The sequence below is a fragment of the Ricinus communis genome, chromosome 10 (genome assembly GCF_019578655.1).
Source record: "Ricinus communis isolate WT05 ecotype wild-type chromosome 10, ASM1957865v1, whole genome shotgun sequence".
NCBI classification, from domain to species: domain Eukaryota; kingdom Viridiplantae; phylum Streptophyta; class Magnoliopsida; order Malpighiales; family Euphorbiaceae; genus Ricinus; species Ricinus communis.
The window spans coordinates 10,580,674-10,600,601 of NC_063265.1; the positions used below are offsets into that span (position 1 = coordinate 10,580,674).

The 19,928-nt window shown below is 32.1% G+C and overlaps 5 protein-coding genes across 8 annotated transcripts; 3 read left to right on the forward strand and 2 right to left on the reverse strand.

Moving 5' to 3' along the window:
* Window positions 1-892: 892 nt before the first annotated feature.
* LOC8258646 (F-box/FBD/LRR-repeat protein At1g13570) lies at window positions 893-4,450 on the forward strand. Of its 2 annotated transcripts, none has more exons than XM_015721079.3 (4): window positions 893-1,128; window positions 2,673-3,492; window positions 3,580-3,738; window positions 3,838-4,450. In XM_015721079.3, exons 2-4 carry the CDS (start codon window positions 2,701-2,703, stop codon window positions 4,198-4,200), a joined length of 1,314 nt encoding a protein of 437 aa, XP_015576565.2. In that variant the 5' UTR covers window positions 893-1,128; window positions 2,673-2,700; the 3' UTR covers window positions 4,201-4,450. The 2 variants fall into 2 exon arrangements, with proteins under 2 accessions (XP_015576565.2, XP_002521998.2); XM_002521952.4 differs by lacking the exon at window positions 893-1,128 and adding an exon at window positions 1,216-1,637.
* Window positions 4,451-4,649: 199 nt separating this feature from the next.
* Window positions 4,650-5,604, reverse strand: LOC8258645 (zinc-finger homeodomain protein 5). Its single transcript, XM_015721080.3, has 2 exons — window positions 5,209-5,604; window positions 4,650-5,127 (listed from the first exon to the last, which is right to left on the reverse strand). The coding sequence occupies exons 1-2, from the start codon at window positions 5,366-5,368 to the stop codon at window positions 4,886-4,888; spliced, it is 402 nt and encodes a 133-aa protein (XP_015576566.1). The 5' UTR covers window positions 5,369-5,604; the 3' UTR covers window positions 4,650-4,885.
* A 619-nt stretch (window positions 5,605-6,223) lies between these two features.
* LOC8258644 lies at window positions 6,224-8,522 on the reverse strand. The gene has a single exon (XM_002521950.4). It carries the CDS (start codon window positions 7,693-7,695, stop codon window positions 6,553-6,555), a length of 1,143 nt encoding a protein of 380 aa, XP_002521996.2. The 5' UTR covers window positions 7,696-8,522; the 3' UTR covers window positions 6,224-6,552.
* Window positions 8,523-8,696: 174 nt separating this feature from the next.
* Window positions 8,697-10,289, forward strand: LOC8258643 (plasmodesmata-located protein 2). Its single transcript, XM_015721043.3, has 3 exons — window positions 8,697-9,566; window positions 9,754-9,883; window positions 10,004-10,289. Coding segments are annotated over exons 1-3 (888 nt in total). The 5' UTR covers window positions 8,697-8,809; the 3' UTR covers window positions 10,005-10,289.
* Window positions 10,290-13,579: 3,290 nt separating this feature from the next.
* On the forward strand, window positions 13,580-19,580 carry LOC8258685 (histone-lysine N-methyltransferase SUVR4). 3 transcript variants are annotated; one of them, XM_002521948.3, is made up of 8 exons: window positions 13,580-14,429; window positions 14,625-14,835; window positions 15,369-16,324; window positions 17,556-17,821; window positions 18,156-18,222; window positions 18,361-18,411; window positions 18,562-18,656; window positions 18,853-19,580. In XM_002521948.3, the coding sequence occupies exons 1-8, from the start codon at window positions 14,250-14,252 to the stop codon at window positions 18,878-18,880; spliced, it is 1,854 nt and encodes a 617-aa protein (XP_002521994.3). In that variant the 5' UTR covers window positions 13,580-14,249; the 3' UTR covers window positions 18,881-19,580. The 3 variants fall into 3 exon arrangements, with proteins under 3 accessions (XP_002521994.3, XP_015576523.2, XP_048235971.1); XM_015721037.2 differs by having other exon boundaries at window positions 18,361-18,384; XM_048380014.1 differs by lacking the exon at window positions 18,853-19,580 and having other exon boundaries at window positions 18,509-18,611.
* The last annotated feature ends 348 nt before the right edge of the window (window positions 19,581-19,928 follow it).

The window sequence follows — 19,928 nt, forward strand, 5'->3', positions numbered from 1 at the left end:
GCCATCTCACCATAAGCAAACGGAGATAAGCTCTGTTAACTTGTTTCCGTCCAGTGAAGGGCTTATATCACGTGAAAACTTAATTTTAACCGTTAAATGTAGCAAAATTTACTTTAAGATCATATATGTTTCTAGACTCGAATATTAAGAGCAAAAGTGAGCATTTTCCCTTTAAAAAGAAAATACTAAATTCGAATCTTTTCATTTTAAAATAAATATAAAATTTATATTAAAGAAGTCGAAAAATAATAATCTATTTGAACGAAATTTTTTTTTTTAAATATTTCTTAATTGTGTTTATAAAACATTTAAAATTAGATAATAGAAACATTATGAAAGTAAATTTTTTAATATTACTACAAAAATTACTTATACTTTTAATCATAGTACATATCCTTATAATATAAATATTCATCATTAGTTGTATTTAATCCAGCTTAATTTTTGAACATGTTTAAAATTTTTTGACCAAATCCAATTATTTGTAAAAGTATATAAACTTTTGAAAATCTTTTAGAAATATTTTACAATTGATAAAAATATTATCTATATATTGTGTAATTTTATGTTTTCTATGGATGATTGTTGTATCAAACCTCAATTCATTATCGTTAAGAATAAAATAAAATCAAAACTCAATTCATCAGCCCACAAATTTTACATATATAGATAAAATTGATCTGTCATTTTATTTATGAATATATCTAATAAGAATAAATCTTATTAATTAATAATATCACGTCACTTTTAGATAAATTAATATTTACAGTATAGATATAAATTATGGAAAAGAATATTTAAGATTAATTAATTAAAAATGATATGACATCAATAAATAAAGTATTCCCTTTCCTTTTTAATGCGAAATGTTTCTTCCGATTTGAAGCTCAAGGGAAGTTCACACTCGGTTCTCACTTTCTTGTCAAGCTTCCAAGAGAATTCTGATTACCATTAACTTACTCGCCAAGCACCTTCTTTATCACTGTGCGACCAGGTTTATATAAAAACCCAAATCATCTCCAATCACATTTACCAATCTGAACTGTCACCTTCTCTGAAATTAACAAAAGAAGAAAGAAAGATAGAAAGCACAGGTAAAATTCACCATTACAGCAGCCACCGTATCAGGTAAGTCACGGGTTCCATTTCTATTTTGCCATCATTTGGGTTTTTCCTCTTTCTTCATCCATAATAACGACAATTTTAGTTTTCATTATGACGATCGAGATTAATAATATGTTAGGCCTGGACGGCTAGAAAAACATGGGTTTTTACTTTTTGCTTTATACTAATATAAAAAGAAATGACTGTTGTTTGGGTGTATGCATAAGCACCAATTGACTTGTGTGTGAGTTAGATGGCGGGTCTTGATTCTCGAAAGATGTCGCGAAAAAGATTTGACCTTTTTGATATAGTAAGACTCCTTGAAAGACCACGGAAGTTGCAACCCATCATCATGTGGTCTGGACATCAAGAAAATTCCCTGCCTTCGATTACCTTTCTGTAGTACGGGCTTCCATTTTGCCTTTCTTTTCTTTTCTTTTTATCAAAGGGTTTAGAAAGAAATATCCTGTTAAGTGGAAAAGCGTTGTTCTTGTTTAAAGAAGCAATTTCTTTTTTCCCCACAAGATATCAAGGTACTTTCATGGTCTTATCTTTACTGTTATTTGTATCAATTTTGTGTTTGGATGCCTAGAATTCTTGGAAAAGAAAGTGAATTTTGGATATTAAGGTGCCTATTACTGTTGTTGTTTTGTTTTGTTTTCTTCTCTATTATGGGTTCTTAGTGATTAATTTCTAGGGTTCTTAATGGTTAGAAAGGTAATTAATTGTGTGTTCTCAATCTGGGTGTCATGATTCTGATTAAATCTAAAGATCTCTCTGTTTCTTCTTCTTTTTTTTCTTTTTTTTTTCTAATGCCAGACATACTGTAATCTGGTGTCTTATTTATTATTTCACTGGAAATAATCGTTATATAAAACTTTCCAGAAGTTTCTTGGAAAATAATCATCGGAAATATTCTCTACTACCGTATAGTGCTTCAATTTATGCACATCCTATCTCAATTGGTGTTGCCTATTGGTGCAACTGCAAATCTAGTTGCGGAATTAGCAACGGATGCAATGTGTTTTTTGATTTCATTTATTATTATTAAAATGGGAAATTGGATTGAATCCCTTTGGGGATAAATCTTGAGGTAACCGGGGCCTAATTCCAGCAGTATAAAAGATCATATATTTTATGAAATTTTTCTGACTCTGAAGATATAGGTTACCTCAGAGTTAACCAAATGACGGTCTACTTGAATGTTTGTTCATACATGTTTTGGATGTATAATGTTGGTAAGTTTACCTGAGTATTAGCCCAATCCTGTCTAGTTGGATGCCAAAAAGGACAGAAAACTAAGAAGGATGATATGTTATCTGGCTTCAATTGATAATGTTGATGCTGGAGGACCTGATGACAGATTTATGGTTTTGTATTGTTTATCACTTCACATGTTATGGGATATGGATACCATAGGGATGATTGTCATCTATGTTCTTGGTGCTTTAGGTGTCTAGTTCATGCAAGTGTTAATAAATTGGTATCCAGTAATGCCAATGTTCATGTCATATGAGAAAAGCAGCTGAAAAGATTTGACAAAAGATTTGGTTTGATATCAATTGCAGGTTTGGATTTTGGATTGTGTTAACTATTATGGAGAGGATTAGTGTCGGTTCTGGTTTAGATAGAATCAGTGACCTCCCGAGCAATGTGATAGATCACATCCTAGCATGTTTGCCATTAAAAGATGCTGTGAGGACCAGTACCTTGTCAAAGAAGTGGAAGGAAAAATGGCACACAGTGCCTCAAATTATAGTTGATGAGAACTTTTTCCATGAAAGATCACAACGAAAAATTGAGGGTATAATCAATTATATTCTTACTCGACATGAAGGCAAAATTGAGAAATTTTCTGTGTCTGTTGAGAAAGTGAAAGATTGTTACAACATGAAGTTATGGATATGGAGGCTATCTCAGAAGTCTATTCAGGAACTGACCCTCCTGATCCGGAGAGGTCGGCGCAATGAAGTGCCATTTGGTTTGTTTTCTTGTCAGCAGCTGAGAAAGTTGAACCTCCGCCGTTTTGAGGTTAAACCAGCTAATTCATTCAAAGGATTTCATAATCTCATTAGCCTTCAGTTGAACAAAGTCAACATAGCAACTGCTGTATTTGAAAGGCTTATTGCTACCTGCCCACTGCTTGAACAACTGACTGTAAGAAACTTGAGTTGCATTGATCATCTTCATATAAATGTCTTAAGACTCAAGTACCTCTCCTTTGATGGAGAATTCAAATCTATTTGTTTCAACACTCCACTTCTAGAGGTGCTGTCCATCAATTTATATCGAATTGGTTCTGAGAATAACCAGTTTGATCTAAGATTCAAATTCCGTGGTTTGCCACCTGCAATTAAGGAGCTTTATGTGCGATGCCAATTTCAGAAGGTAATAAAACGAAATTTTAGATTTTGTTCGGCACATGTTTTCAGACAATAATGGCACTGATATTGATAGTTCTCCTTCTGCTCCTAGTTCTTGGCTGCAGGGGATACATTCACAGAAGTCTCAACTTCTTACAGCCATCTGAAGACTCTTGGACTCCATTCATTTTGTTTTGAAAAGTTGGATGATGTCTCGTGTCTGCTCTCTTTAATTGGCAGATCCTACAACTTAGAAATACTTGATATAACTGTGAGTATTAAGCTGCAGATGACAATTATAATTTTTATGTGGTTAACTTGTTTGTCTAGATCATTATCCAATGGTTGATGATCTCATTCTGTTTTGTAGGCGTGCGGCTGCAAAAATGAACATGTACCTGAACCTATACTTAAATTTTGGGAAGAACAAAATGATCCTCCTTTATTCTCAAATCAATTGCAGAAGGCAACTGTGAGGTCATTCCATGGTAAAGATCATGAGATGAGGTTTGTCAAATTTGTACTGGCGAATTCACCTTTGCTCAAGGAGATGACTGTGGAATGCATGAAGAATCCCGACTTTGATGAGGATGAAGTAAAAGCAGCTTTGTTGCTTTTTTGTCCTGCCTCTACAGAATTCAAGTTCATTGGAGGCAACTATGATTCCAGCAGTGATGATTCCTCAGATTCGGACGACAACTCAAACGGTTCTTACTCTTCTGATAGTGATTAGCTCAGGGTCATCCTCTGTATTCACAAACTTATTCTGTTCTTCAAAGCGGAGGGGGCTACACTGGAAAAGAAATGTGAAGTTTGATCTGAAATTTTTTTCTACTTTGACCTTTAGACATGTCTGCTTTTATTTTGTCCAAGAGTCATATTGCATGAGGGAGAGAAAGATAAGAGATAGGGTTGCATCTGTTTGAAGTTTATATGAATAAATTCTGTTTGTACATATAATAAACCAAAGCTTCAAACTTTCACTTCCCACGGCTCATGGCCTGGCCAACTGTCTTCATTTTCTCCCCTCCTAACCTAGTTGCTGCAGCATACTCGGGCTACAAGAGGTTGTTCTCTGTTTCTCGGTCTGTAGCAAAAGCAAATTTTGATATTTCCCAAAGGTGGTGTTAGACTAACGTGGGATTAATGTTGGTGGGCGGTATATATATGTTGAACGTTTGATTTATTGGGTGTATGTGTGTGTGTTTATTCTTTTTTTAAATGTCACTCTCATAAAGGGTAGAAAAGACTATTTTTCAACAAAGAAAGTAATACGAACATGTATAACAAAACACAACCATATACCTACCGTCAAACTATACTTGTCATTGCTTATACCCTTCCCTTTAACAACGGTGAACAAAAAAAGGTAATTTACCTCTGATTTGGTGAACCTCCCATTTCTTTCTTGTTTGCTATTACAAGGTTTCTCTCTTAGTCCTCTTGCTCGCCTTCATCTCCATCTCCCCCTGGCTTCCACTATAAAAGACAGACTCTTCATCGCTGACCATATCCTGCATTTTCTTCTGCGAGTAATGGTAATGATGGTGACCAGGAGAAAATGAAGGCTGTGAAAGTGCTGATGGAAATGGATAAGACCCATGAACGTCCCTCTTTCTCCACCCCAGGGGAGTAGGAATATGGTGGCTGCCAAGAAGAGCTATACCATTTTTTATCAACTCTTTTCGATGAAAATTTCTGTGACAATCACAAGCTTCACAAAGAAGAGCATCTCTAGTACCTTGACCACCTTTTGGAATGAATTCTCCGCAACCGTCTGCTGCATAGCCGCCAATCAAGACTGCATGGTTACGCCAGCACTCTTTGTACTGGATAGTTGTTCTTTCTTCGGATTCTTGATTGAATGTTTTGGAGCTCGAATTACTATCAGTATTAGCCATGAGAATGAGGAGGAGAAGAAGGTGGGTTGAGGGGGTTTGCCTTGTATAAATATTGGCTTGTAAATTCCACCTGTTTTCATTATCCTTAATGCGTGTGGCCCTCTTATAAAGTGCACCTGTTTTTGTTGGCTTGTAAAGTGCACACTATACGGCTAACAAAGAGGGAGGTTTGGTATGAACTGAAGCATCAAGAATTGAAGATGCATGTGTAAGAGATGATTTTGAAAGGTGGCCATTTTGGCCAAATGGGTTTAGTTAGACATTTTTTCTTTAATTATGTGGTATTGGTTTTGATTGATCAAGACTATCCAACCATTTGGGTCGAAGATGGAGTTGATTAATATTATATTTCTATGACAAGCTATTCTGTCTTATCCCTTTCAGACTATCTCTTTGGCAATTTGTCATTGTCGATCTAACTTCCAAATAGCTTGAATTAAAGCTCAATGATTAAGATAATTTTGCGTAATATAGTTGTCTATCTCGTCAATTAAGTCCACACTGACCAAATACACTGAAAGTAAGAAAATGATTTAGAAGAAAATCCAAATATAAGAATTAGGGGCTCATGAGTTTTATGAGAAGGATACTCAATCATCAATCTGTAACAATTGTTTATATGGATTGATCATATATTCAAGATCCCCAATTACTGTGTCAAAATCACGTCACTCCATTTCAGACCACATGACTTTTCCTGGAATGAGATTGGCTTTCAGGTTTTCTTTTATCCTCATATCAAATATTAAATTGGCTATAGCAATGAATAACAAGACTAAATTAGAACAATAAATTGTGGATGCATAACATCACATAATAATCCCCAGGCCATAGACATTTCAAATTAAAAGCGCATTTATGTGTGCTTGAAATATCTTGCATTGGTCTCATGTAATTTCTTGCAAAGAATATAGACAAAATGAGAAAGAAAAGAAAAGGAAAGGAAAAGGAAAAAAAAAAAAAAAAGAAGAAGCTGCGGTAATCATCTACCATCAATTATCTGTATGCATCCTCCAAGTTTCTATTCCAAGCCTTTGGCCAACTATATATGCACAAGAATTCCCTCATAAAATACACCTAAAAGATCCATGAGATTTCCTTCGATCTGCTCGATTTGAGTACTTTTCTTGACTCAAAAGCAAATGGATGCCTTTCAATCATCACCATCATCAATCTTTTTAAACTCATAAATATGATTGACTGCCCACAGAACTTAAATGACAAACCTTGCCATTGCCATACTTCTTGCTGCTGCCACCGCCACAGGTAATCGAAATCTCACATCCGAATGCATTACCGAAACAGGTAAACAATCCTGGATTGTCCGATCTTCTTCTGTGGTGTTGTTTCCGCCTGCTTTTAGACTTCATCTTCTTCGCGTCACTATCATATATTGGAGGCAATTCCGTTCTCCATCTCTCTAGCTTTGTTCTTAGGCCTTCAACACTATCATTCTCTGTCCAGTCATCAATTATCGAACTCCCTCCGCTTCTTGTCGGAGTATTTGCGTTTCCTGGTGGTTTAATCAATCCTTTTGCTATTGCTGCTGCTACTACTGATGCAGAAGGCCCTACATCGGAGCAAAGCGATCCATTTATCATGCTACCATGGCCGTTATCAGCTGTGCAAGGATCTTTATTTTTATCTTTTTCGTTGCTAGTACTGGTTCTTGGTCTTACCAATGAAGAATTAACTAATGAGCCACCATTGACCACTGATGATCTAGGCGGGGCACTCCCTTTTACGCCAAACTCATCAGTCAGGGTAAGATCAGTATGATCGCTCTGCGTCCGGCGCAATCTTCCCTTCTTCTCGTCCATTGTCTGTTTACTTGTTTTTGCATCAATAAGATCATTAAACCCAACAGCAGAAGCGCTAAGCTCAGTATATAAAGGCATACTTCTCATTGTATTGTCTAAAAGCTGAACACCCATGTTCAAGATACCTTGAGGACGACCTGATGGACGGCGAATCTGAAGGGCAACAAATCGCATTTTTGAGTTATTATTAGTAGGAGAAGGAAACAAATTACTTATCAGAACTCTAACTGAACCAATCTGAACATCGCGAAGCCAAGCTGCAGCATAGATCTCAATCATGATTGAAGAAGTTTCAGAATTCAAGAACGTGTCATCAACTCGAAAAACGAATTTCTCATTCCATTGCGGATTGGTATGGCCATTCTGGTCAACCCTGGTTGTTAATTTTCTCTCAGGATGAACCCAAACTACAGCATAAGTACGCATGGATTTTGATACAGGAGCCAAATCCTGAGCAGAAATAACATTTATTTCCAAAAGCTGAAAAGGATGTGCATTGTAAGTCATCTTTTGGGTCGATTATTATCTTCTATATCTCTATAGTGCAATTAGTTGATGGGTGTAATCTTTTATGGGGCAGCGGTGGTGGCAGCCGCCGAGAAATGGAAATGGTTAATGTATTAGCTTCCCTCGCCAGCCCAAGGTGAGAGGCAAGGCAAAGGTGGTAATGTAAGGAAATAGTAAGGAGTGATAATTTTTAATTTGTGGAGAAGAGTTGGGGTTGAGAATGGGGAGAGACGGCGAAATGCATGGAAGTAAATAAATGATGGCTAGTTTTGATGCCTACATTTAGAGTATGATTTTTGTTACAGGATTGTTGTGTTACAAGAGGCTTTGTTGCGGCTTTAGCTCCTCTCCAGAGATTTCTCAGATATATCCAACCTGTTATTCTTCCCATTTTTATATCAGTTAACTATGTTGTTTTTTATTTTATTTTATTTTATTAATCTCAATTATACAGCTTTTCTATATGTAATTTCTTAATTAATTATAGGTTAGAATCATATAATAATTTGTTTCATAACTCCCCCAGTTGATTAGTCTTATTTTACTAATTAACCTTTTTTCTTTCTTCTGCTAATGTAATGTTATTATATTAACTCAATCTCTCCTGAAAGCGCATGAGAAAGCCACAAGAAAAAGAAAAAGTCTATATTTAGGAGAACTGACATTTACAAGTTGGTCACCAGACATTAGAGGAGTGTCATGTTTTACAAAAATCTACCATTGACGTTTGACAAGTTGGTTAGTAACACCTTCAGAATTCATGCTGCTTAGCGAACATTTTGTTAACAGAAGAAATCCGGTTTTGTAGTTTGTAAATTTAGTTGTTACTTTTATACAATGAATTTTTAACAAGAACCTAGAAGAAGATGAAAGTGATAGCAAGTTCCTGCAAAATTAGATAGGTCAGTTTAGTTGAGTGCCTATTAGATAAAAGTAGGTTGGAAACTCGAACCCCAACTCCTGAACCCAATATTAGCTTTCAAGAATTACACCCAACATTCAGTTTCATTAAACAATGGATTCTTTTTCCTCATTCTCTGATTCTCATCAGAATTCCCTGATTTGAGTACCAATATTGCTTAAGGCAAAGCTTCAACGTTATGCCCTGCTCCAAATGGAATCAATCTTGAAACCATTAATCTTTCCAACATCACCTATAGTACTATTAATTCTGATATCCATTTTTCTACCTCTTGTTAGTTCTAATTCAGACTACAGCTCCTTAGTATACAGCAAATGTGCAAACCAAACGTACACAGCAGCTTCCACCGAGTCTCACTCGCAAGTCCTTTCTTCTCTTTTTCAAGACCTGTTAGCACAATCATCTCATTCAAAGTTCTACAGAACTACTTCAGGCGATGAGAAAATTGGCATCTCCGGTCTCTTTCAATGCAGAGGTGATCTTGGCAGCGACGATTGCTACAACTGTGTAAGCACACTTCCCGAGATGTCGACTAGCAAATGTAAGCAAGCTGTAGCAGCTAGAGTTCAGCTTAATGGATGCTACTTCTACTATGAAACTGATGGGTTTCTAGATGAGACGCCTAAACATGAACTTCTTCATGAATCCTGCAGTGAAAAGAAGGCGGTGGACAGTAGTTTTGTAGAGGTAAGGGATGCAGCTTTTTTGGTAATGGAGAGCGAAGGGGTGAGTGAAAAAGGGTTTTATGAAGCGGATTACGAACACGTGCGTGTCGCTGCACAATGTGAAGGTGATTTAGGAGGTTGTGATTGTAGTGAATGTGTAAGGTTCGCAATGGAAATTGCTCAGGAGGATTGTGGTAGCTCAGTTTCAGGAAAAGTTTACTTGGACAGTTGCTTTGTGAGCTACAGTAATAATCCTGATGGAACACCAGGCAAATCATACCCAGGTAAAATACTATCTCATTCTCGGTTATAAGTTCGAATCCTTTTTATCACTAGACTAGGCATTATCTTTTAAGTACACAAGCATCAGATATGCAGCTGTCCTTGCATACATTTGCCGAGGTTTTCCTTCTGGTTTGGTGAAATTCTGTGAATGTTAATTCATGATATAGTTACGAATGTTATTAATAGATGAAGAAGGGAAAAAAAGAGATAAAACTGGGAAAACAATAGCAATTGTCTTGGGAGGAGCAGCAAGTTTGTTTGCTGGATTTATGGTTCTCAAAATCATAAAATCTAGGGGCAAAAAAGATGAAATATAGTAAGTGTTTTCCTTTCTCTCTCTCTCTCTCTCTCTCTCTCTGTTATTTTCTTGTGTTCTGATATTATTTAATCATCCAGAAGCTAAGATGATTGAATTCTGGTCTGCAAATTGATGCAGGGACTACTGGAAGAAGAAGTTCAAGAACTGCCATGTACTAAATTTTCTTGGTTGGTAAGAAGTTGGGCTGCCCATTGGGTTTAAAGTGGTTGGAAGATTAACTGATTTATTATAGAGTTCAGTTAAAGGTTGGAGAAGAATACATATACAAAAAATTTGCATCTTAATGTCTCAAGAGAAGCATAAATATTTAATATGTGTACACATATATAATTATTGATTTTTTATTTTTATTTTTCTTTAAATTATTGTATTTAATAAATGATAAATTTTCTAATTAAATTAATAATCTAGTCCTAAAAATAGCATAAAATTAATATTTTAATGTAAAAAACTTATACATTGTTATTATTATGTTAGAGTATCGAAATTATGTTTATATATTAGAATTACTGACACATGTTTAAACATGAATTTTACACGTAGATAAATTGAATGTAAAAATTGACTGTTTATAGTGTTCATAATAATAACCCTAAAAGAACTCACTACTTCATTTATTATTATGAGTCTGCATCTTCATCATCTCATGTTCTTCTTTTTCTGGTCTAAACTGATTTCAACGGCGTTCGATGCATTTTGGATTAATTCATTACTCTGAAATTAATCTAATTAATTTAGTAACAGGGTTCATATTTTAGAGCATCTCCGTCTTTATTTTAAAGCCATCTTTATTTATATTTAAATATAAATGATATAAAATTTTATTTGAATTTAATAGCCTTTTTATTTTGTTTTATTCAATAAGATTAATTTTTTATTTTTTTTCCTTATTTTTTTAGAATAGGGAAAGTAGAATTATTTTTAAATAAAATAAAGTCACAGCTAGTGGCTTGCAATTAATAAAATATATAGGAATTTGTTGTGTATGAATATCAATAAAGATAAAGAGTGTAATTTAGCTTTTTAAAACGGAGCGAGTCAAATCTAATTTTTATGTTAGAGTTTTATTTTATTAAATTACTCTTTATAATAAATAAGTTAATCTATATAAAAATACATTCAAAAAGTATTTTTTAGAGTATCCCAATAGTGCTTTTTATTTTAAGGAGCATAATTTCTACAATAAAAAATATCACATTTTATTTAACTCCTATAGACTATATATTTTATACTTTATTTTATTTTTATTTCTATAAATATTAATAGTTTTAATTTATCTTTTTTCTTTTTAATTTTTATTAATAAACAATAAGAATTATAAACATCAATTAATCAAATATATAGAAACATATTATATGCATTTATTAAATATAAAGTAGAGAGTGAAGTTTGATTCTCCATATGTAGAAAGCTAAATCAACTATCTATTTTATATTTAAGGAATAAAGAGTGTATTGAAATATTATTCTATAATTTGACTCTTTAAAATAAAGAGTTTGACATATAAAATATTTCTAATAGTATTTTTTATTTTAAAAAGTATAATTACTGTAATAAAAAATATTTTAAAAAATATTTACATATAAAATTAAAATATTTTATTTAAATATAATGTACTAAAGTAAGACAAAGTATTAGGAATACTAGATGAGTGAAGCAAATTATGTAGGCAGGGATGAAGCAAAGTTGCATTACTGTGAATTTTTATATAACAATGATGAATATTTGTGTTACAAGAATTCTGAGTTTATTACATCTTGAGATGAAAATATATACATGCTGAGATTCCGAATCTTTTTTCTAACGGATACTTTTGAGTTTTTTTTGGGAAAGGTTGAAGTGACTTTTCTTGCCTTGCAGGAAAGGATGCTCCCTTTTTCCTTGGTCAGGGATGAAAGGTCTGCACAAGCAACCTAACTTGTGCAGCCTCTGAGACCAAAAGAGCTGTTATTTTCTATTTTCTTCAACAGTTACGAAACAAACAATCGTGAATCCCATTTATGATATATTTGTTTTGTGGGTTTTGTACCTTTTTATTGTGAAGATCTTAGGATCCGTTTAGGCAAACGATGAGGATAGACATTTAATTATTCTTTTTCCTATAAAATTGTATCGCTTAGAATCGGACTTTGGAAATAGACTTCTTGGTTATCAGATTTCCTTCCATTTTTATTGCTGATTATTTTTTTTTATATAAAAATAGGTTAATTAAGATTATTTAATATATTAAGTATTAGTCTAATATTAAAGCAACTATTCACAAAATTTAAATACCATGGTTTAATCTTCATTTAGTGCAAATAACAACTAATCTTATCAATAGCTGTTTTAACACTAGACTACTGCCTAGTCTTTATTTAGACCCATTCATTTGTCATTATTTTAATTTTAATTATTATTTTTCTAATTTTAATTATAGCTAATACCAATTTGATTTGAATTATTTTAGATGAAAATAACAATATAGAGTCTTCTTTGTCTTTTAAAGTACTAATCTAAAAAATTTTAAACAGCTATAGTAAAATAAAATATTCATCTTCATTAGATGTTTATAAGATTAAAATAACATATAACATCGTATTTAATATTTTTATTTAAAATAAAATTATATATTATATAAATATAAGTGTTTATATATTTTATATTATTTAATATATTAAATTTATTAAATAATAATATTACATCACATTTAACTAAAATAAAATTCTAATTGATAGCTATTAATTATTAAATATATTACTAGCAACAACTAATAAACACTTGCATATTCATTCGTTATCAATAATTAGCTAACAGTATCATCAACGATTTAACTAAATATTCAATCAAATACGGTAAAATCTTTTTACACTGATATTTTATATATGAATAACCTCTATATAGTGATAAAAAAAAATTTATAGTCTTAATTTGGACTATATAAGAATAAATTCTCTATTTTAATAAGTTATAAATTTTTAAAATTCTCTTTTAAAAAATATTTATCTATATAGTAATATTTGTATATATAATTTAAAAAAATATATATTATGATGTGTTTTGTGTTATTGTAGTGTTATTTTGTATCATTAATCTTATTTGTAGAATGTGACAAGATATTTACATATTTTATTTATACCTTTTATAATTTCATCAATAAGATTAAGTATTAAGTCTCAAAATCTTTTTTTGCAAATTTTCATTAAATTATAATATTCTCATAATTATAAATTTTATTTGGTCTCAAATATATAACTATAAATTAACTTATTGGAACTCTTTATGAGGTATTAACTTTAAAAACTAAATTCATTATACATCTACGTACTTAATTATAGCCTTTTTTTCCATGTATAATTCTAATTACATCAATTTGTTGCCTTTTCTATGTGCATTGTACATAAAACTTATTATGTATATACATTAACTTTAAAGGATAGCCATACATGAATTTTGATAAAAACATGTACAATAAATTAAATTATAAAACTCTTCTGTAATTAATAAATTTATCAATAAACTAAAACTTTACCTATTTATAATTTACAAATAAATAATTCTTTTCTTTTTCGGTGGAATAAATAATGTTTTTAAAGTAAGTAATACTTTTTTCCTTATTAGTGTGTAGAGATACTGTTATATTAGAAAAGTCAAAAACTAATTTACTCTATAAAAAGGGAAAAAGAACTAATAATGGGTGGAAACAAATATCATGAGTATCAGTATCAGTATCAGTATCAGTATCAGGCTGATCTCTTCGGTTAACTCGCAGCATTAACACCTTAGCCTGCCGCATGCACCTTTATACTGATGCCTTCTCCGTATCTACACGCAGGCCTGGGAAAGAAAAAAAAAAAAGAACCCTCAAATCCCCATGTCAAGATTAATACCACCTCTGCAACTTCTTGATTCTTTTTCCTTTTCTTTTGACGAAATTATTTATTCAATATTAAACACAATTGTATGTACTGTGAATCTCACTTGATTACGATTCCATTATCTTCTTCTTCTTCATGAACTAAAAAGACACAAGACATCTTCTTGTGTACGTTACATGTTTCTTTATTCTTTTTAGATATCAAATCTTTTTTTTTTTTTTTAATCAGGAGACAAAAATTTTGATCGTTGCAATGTTTTGCTTTTTCTCGTTCTCGTTCTTGTTCTTTTTCCTTTTTGTTGAAGTTTTTCTGTTATAATTTCTGAAAGAACTGTATAAATAGATTGATTGTTTGAATTTATTCAGTCTACTGGACTGAACAAAAGGTATAATATAATTCAACATTGTATTAGCAACAGTCACAACAGCCACAGGAGCAAGGAAAGAAGTCATATATTTTATTATCTGTATAAAAGACCTGAAGCAGGTGTTCATTAATTATCTTAAATGGTGAATGAGAGGGCTCTTAATGCCTTCAAGGCAACAAGAGCTCTGGGTATTCCTGATAAAGAGGTGAAACCAGTGCTGAAGAATCTCTGGAAGGTGTTTGATAAGAACTGGGAGCCTATTGAAGCAGAAGATTATCGGGCACTCATAGATGCATATTTTGATTCTAAGGAAAACAAGGTACTCAACCATTCTACCAACCTCTTGGTTACTCCGACCGATTATTTTGATGGATTTCAGCAGTATTTTCTCTTTGTAGATCAATTATTGTGATTTCAGGCCTTGTAGATAAGCCTCATAAAAGAGGGCGACTTATTTTATTTTTTTTCTTCTCATTTTGATATAGTTTTTCTTTTTGTCATTTTTGCTCAACAGAAACCTTCAATTTCAAAGGTAAGTCACGCAGACCCTAGAGACGACAGAATTTCAATTTCCAGGAGGACATCGGTATCCCCAGGGAATTCCAAAAGACCGACTGTTGAATGTGGGTCTTCTGATTATAGCAGAGATCATACTAATCCAATTGCCAAGAAAAACAGGATTGAATCGACAGATTTTGCAGATTCTATTGCAGTTGTCCATCCAGGTTTCGGTCCCATCACTTTGTTATGATGAATATTACAATCTGGCTTTTCTGTGTTACGTAGATCATGACATGAATGTTCTGGCTTTCGGTATTGTCATATAAATATATAATAAGCCTAAGAATATAAGCCTTCTACAGGCCTGTGGCCTCAAGTTAACCTATCTGAGATTGCATGTATTTGTTTTAACTGTTATTGGTTGCTTTTCTCCCCAAGTCTGCTATCAGCTGATTCAAGCCTTGAATTTTCTTTAAGGTATATATCATGGACAAAAGACTTCATTGTTTCAAATTTATGGACTGGTAGAATTTAGAATATTTTACTCAGCCGGATCGTTTCAAGATTTTTCCAACTGAGAACGGGAACAGTCTATTCTGACACATTAATTAACTTCGGAACTTGTCAATTGCTTCTTCTTTTTCCTTTCCTTTTTTAAAAATTTCTTGGCCTTTATTGCCGATTCTTTTGCTTGTGCGGATATGCTGGAAGGTTCTTTAATTGGTACCAGACTTGACATCTTAATGCGATGCTTCAGGTTCAGGATCCAATGGCAGTAAACACAGTGGGAGCAACTTTTCTGTAGCAGTATCAAGCCTGGAAAAAGTCAAAATACTGTTAAATTTTGACTATGCTATCGGACAACCGAGCTTTCAAATTCCAGATTTCACTGCAGTTCTGAAATTTTTGGAGGATAAATATCTGGGAGACAAGTTTGTCTCATCTCAGTTCTCTGTGACGACACTATTGAAAGATCTGTGCGAGTCATATTTAGAACTGGGTACTGTTTCCTCCAATAGTTCTGTTGCAGATAGCACTCCTACAGCTGGAAAAATTAACAATTCCCTTCATAGAATAGGGTCAAACGAAAGTTCTCGCAGAATTGGTAATTCTGATACTATTTTGAAAGAGAAGGCTTCAAAATGCTCAAGGCTTTCATATTCTCATAACCTGGAAAACATGCAACAGGGAACCACTACATATAATCAGAAAAGGTTCTTCCCTAAAATAAGTGACATATCAAAAGGTGCAGAAAATGTCCCAATTTCGTTGGTAAACGAAATAGGTGATGAGGAGCTCCCGAAGTTCATGTACATGCCACAGAGTATAATTTATCAAAATGCTTACCTGCAAATCTCACTTGCCAGGATATCGGACGACGATTGCTGTTCAAGCTGTTTAGGAGATTGCCTTTCATCTCCGATTCCATGTGCATGTGCTCGCGAAACTGGTGGAGAGTTTGCTTACACACAGCAAGGCCTTCTAAAACAGGAGTTTCTAAGAGCTTGCGAGTCTATGAAACAAGACCCTCAAAAGGATTACTTGGTTTTTTGCAAAGACTGTCCACTGGTGAGATCCAAGAACGAGTATATGCCAGAAAAGTGCAAGGGTCACTTGGTTAGGAAGTTTATTAAAGAATGTTGGAGAAAATGTGGATGTGACATGAATTGTGGGAATCGAGTGATACAACGGGGCATTACATGCAACTTGCAGGTATTAAAGATTGAATTCTTTTTTCTGAACCTTTTTTTTCTTTGCCATGCATTATTTGTTTAGTTTCTTTTGGGTGCCTGAAGTGAGAACAGCTATGAATTGCTAGATTACTTGTGTGCCAAATTTAATTGAAAATATTCTTAAAACTTGTGCGTTAGAGATATTAAACCAATTCGTGAGTCTTCGGAATAAAAAAAAAGTTATTGAATTTTATATTTAATTTTGTTCTGACTATAAAATGTAATTAGTTTTATTTTAATTATTTAATTTAAGTTTTGGTTAAATTTTATTCATTTTGTCATTATATATATATATTTTATACTTTAGCATTAAATGATTAATATATATTTTATAATTTAAACTAAAGAATTTTTTTATGTAGATTTACTTATACATTAAACCAATAGATGATTGACATATATTAATTAGTTTTAAATTATGAAGTACATGTCAAAAATTCAATACCAAGTATAAAACACTCATACATATATATCACTCTCCTATTAGTCGTAGTGTATACACCAAGTGTAGGGGAAGAATCTCTCTTAAACTAATGAATATAAATTTTCCTTAATGCTTTAAGTGTGTACTCTATCCATCACTCACTAGTCCACCTATATACTAAATCGATAAATGATTGATATATATATTTATTAATTTTAAATAATAAAATATGTATCAATCCACTAATTTCAAAATAATTTTATTAACTATGATATATATCAAGCTTATATAAAAAAATTATTTTCAAAATAAACAGTTCTTTTAAGGTTGATATTGTTTATAAATTTTGAATGCTTGCAGCAGCTTGGACTATCATCCAAAGAAAACCAAAAGAAATGTTCACAAAAAATAAAGAAAAAAAACAAAAGAAAAGGGCACAGAAAATAAAGGGAATATGCAGTCTCAAGTTGACAATACACACATTTACATATACTAGATTCAGCTAAACGATACATCTAATATTTGACCATTTCAATTCTATGCTGAAGTTCTTTGCAGGACCAGTATTAGTTGTTTCTCACTTATTGGATTTATACTTTGTGCGAATTTTGACAATTGCCTTTCAGCAAAGTTACTTGTACCCTGCCATTGATGCATTTATACTCTCTCTGTACACTCTATTTGTCTATCTATGTTTTCTGGTTGAAACTTTTTCTTTTCAAAAGAAAAAAATATATATATGCTTCTCATTCTCATCAACTAGTTATTTGGATGATATGCTGATCAGGTATTTATGACTGGTGAAGGTAAAGGCTGGGGTCTTAGAACACTTGAGGACCTGCCTAAAGGAACCTTTGTTTGTGAATACGTAGGGGAAATATTGACTAACATGGAACTGTATGACCGGAATTTGCTAAGCAGTGGTAGTGACAGACACACGTATCCTGTTACACTTGATGCGGACTGGGGCTCAGAAAAATTTCTTAGGGATGAAGAAGCACTCTGTTTGGATGCAACTTTTACTGGAAATGTTGCAAGGTTTATCAATCACAGGTAGCATTCTAGTTCACTACGTTAGCAAAATTAAGTAATACGAATACGTCAACTTTTGCTGATATATTACATATTATGCTGATGTGACATATTTATAAAGCACACATTTGTTCATTACTAATGAAAGTGTTGTATCAGCAAACTAAGGGATAGTATTATAAAAATATACGACATTTTACTAACAATACAATATTAAATTTAAAGATTATTCAGACCACAAGCATAATTTTTATACTTTTCTCTTAATTTTATGTTATATACTGTCGTTACCTTGATATACTTGTACATGCATTTTATATATTGCTTACGATCAGTTTATGCTACCTTTCTGCAGATGCAATGATGCAAACTTAATTGATATTCCAGTTGAAGTAGAGACCCCAGATCGGCACTATTACCATGTATGGATCTGTACAGGATTTCCTTTTCGCTTTTAGTATAGGAAAGTGGATTTTTATTAATTAGGTACAGGTGTAGAGCTGTTCTTCTCTATCTCCGAATTATGTTTTAAGATTTTGGTCATGATTTTTGTAATGCAGCTTGCGTTTTTCACTTCAAGAAAGGTGAACGCATTGGAAGAACTGACTTGGGTAAGTGAGCTGAAATAATATGTGATTATAGTTTGTAATTTGGAGAACATGTGATGAGGCCTAACAAATTTGCTTGCTTCTCGTAACTGTTCTGCAGTTGAAACTCATTAAAGATGAATGCTGACAACAGTTTCCATCAATGGTTTGCAGGATTATGGGATCGACTTTGATGATCATGATCATCCTATAGAGGCATTTCGGTGTTGTTGTGGAAGTGATTCGTGTAGAGATGTGAAAGGAAAAAGGTTGGAATATTCAAGTTCAATGTTAATGAATACATGAATATGGAAGAATGCTTTTACTTGTTTTAAAAACATTTTATGTCCAGTGGACCGATATCAGGATTCAAACCTCATTAATTAATTAAAAGGATGTACATATTTTATGTAGTCAAATTAATTAGTTTATTAATTCACTGTTCATGGTTGCTGATAATTTCAGGAGGCGGAACTCGACCTCATGCAAATGATATTGCAGTAAAGAAATGAAACACTACGTGGTGATACTATTTGCAAGGGCTGATATTGTCTGCTGTTACTAGCAAGTACAAGCTTGTGAAACTTTCTACAGTCAGGAGATAATTACAGGTTTCATTTGTCAGAATTTCATGAGGGAGCATTTTGGTTTTAGAAGCTTCAGGTTTTTATGCGGAAGAATGGAATACTGTTTTTGTTTTAATCAGCAGCTTAACTCTTAGCAAGTGACTATAAGTGTGTTTGGAATTACTACTGGCGATTAAAAAAAATAGATTTGATATTTTTCTGATTTTATATATTAGATTTTTTATTTTTTATAAACTATTTTTCTTAATTTTGTTTTTGAAACAAGTATCAAGTTATCTGTATTTTTTAGGAATAATTTAAATTTTTAAAAATGATATAAAATAAATCATAAAATACTTTTACAATCTCAATACCAAACATGACCTAATATTTTGGCTAGATTCGCTTCTGTAGTGGGTCTGTTTTCTTTTCATCTTCTTTTTTTTTTTTTTTTATTCCTTAGAGTTGCTTTCTTTGTTTTGTTTTCAGTTCACTTTTGCACTACTTGTAGCCCATATTGCCTACCAACTATTTAGCGATTTTAAATTTATAAATATTTATAAAAAATAAATATATATATTAAAATAAATAAATATACATGTTAAAATAAAATTTTATTTAAAAAAATTAAACATATATATTAAAAAAAATTAAATTTTAGAAATTAATATATATATATATATATATTATATTCTTTAAAATAAAAATAATTTGTTAACTAAATAAGCTTATTTACTATTAAATTGAATGTAAACTTATAATAATTAATAGAAAGTGATTTTATAAAATTAATTATATATTTAAAGAAATAAGAAAATAACATAATAACAATAATCAATTGTATATAAAATAAGTTATTTACTATTTAAAGTTATATCTATAAATAAATAATAAGCACTACGCGCAATGATAAAAATAAGCATACAACACCTTTTCAAAACAAAAAAAGTAACCGTACAACATATTTTTAACTTT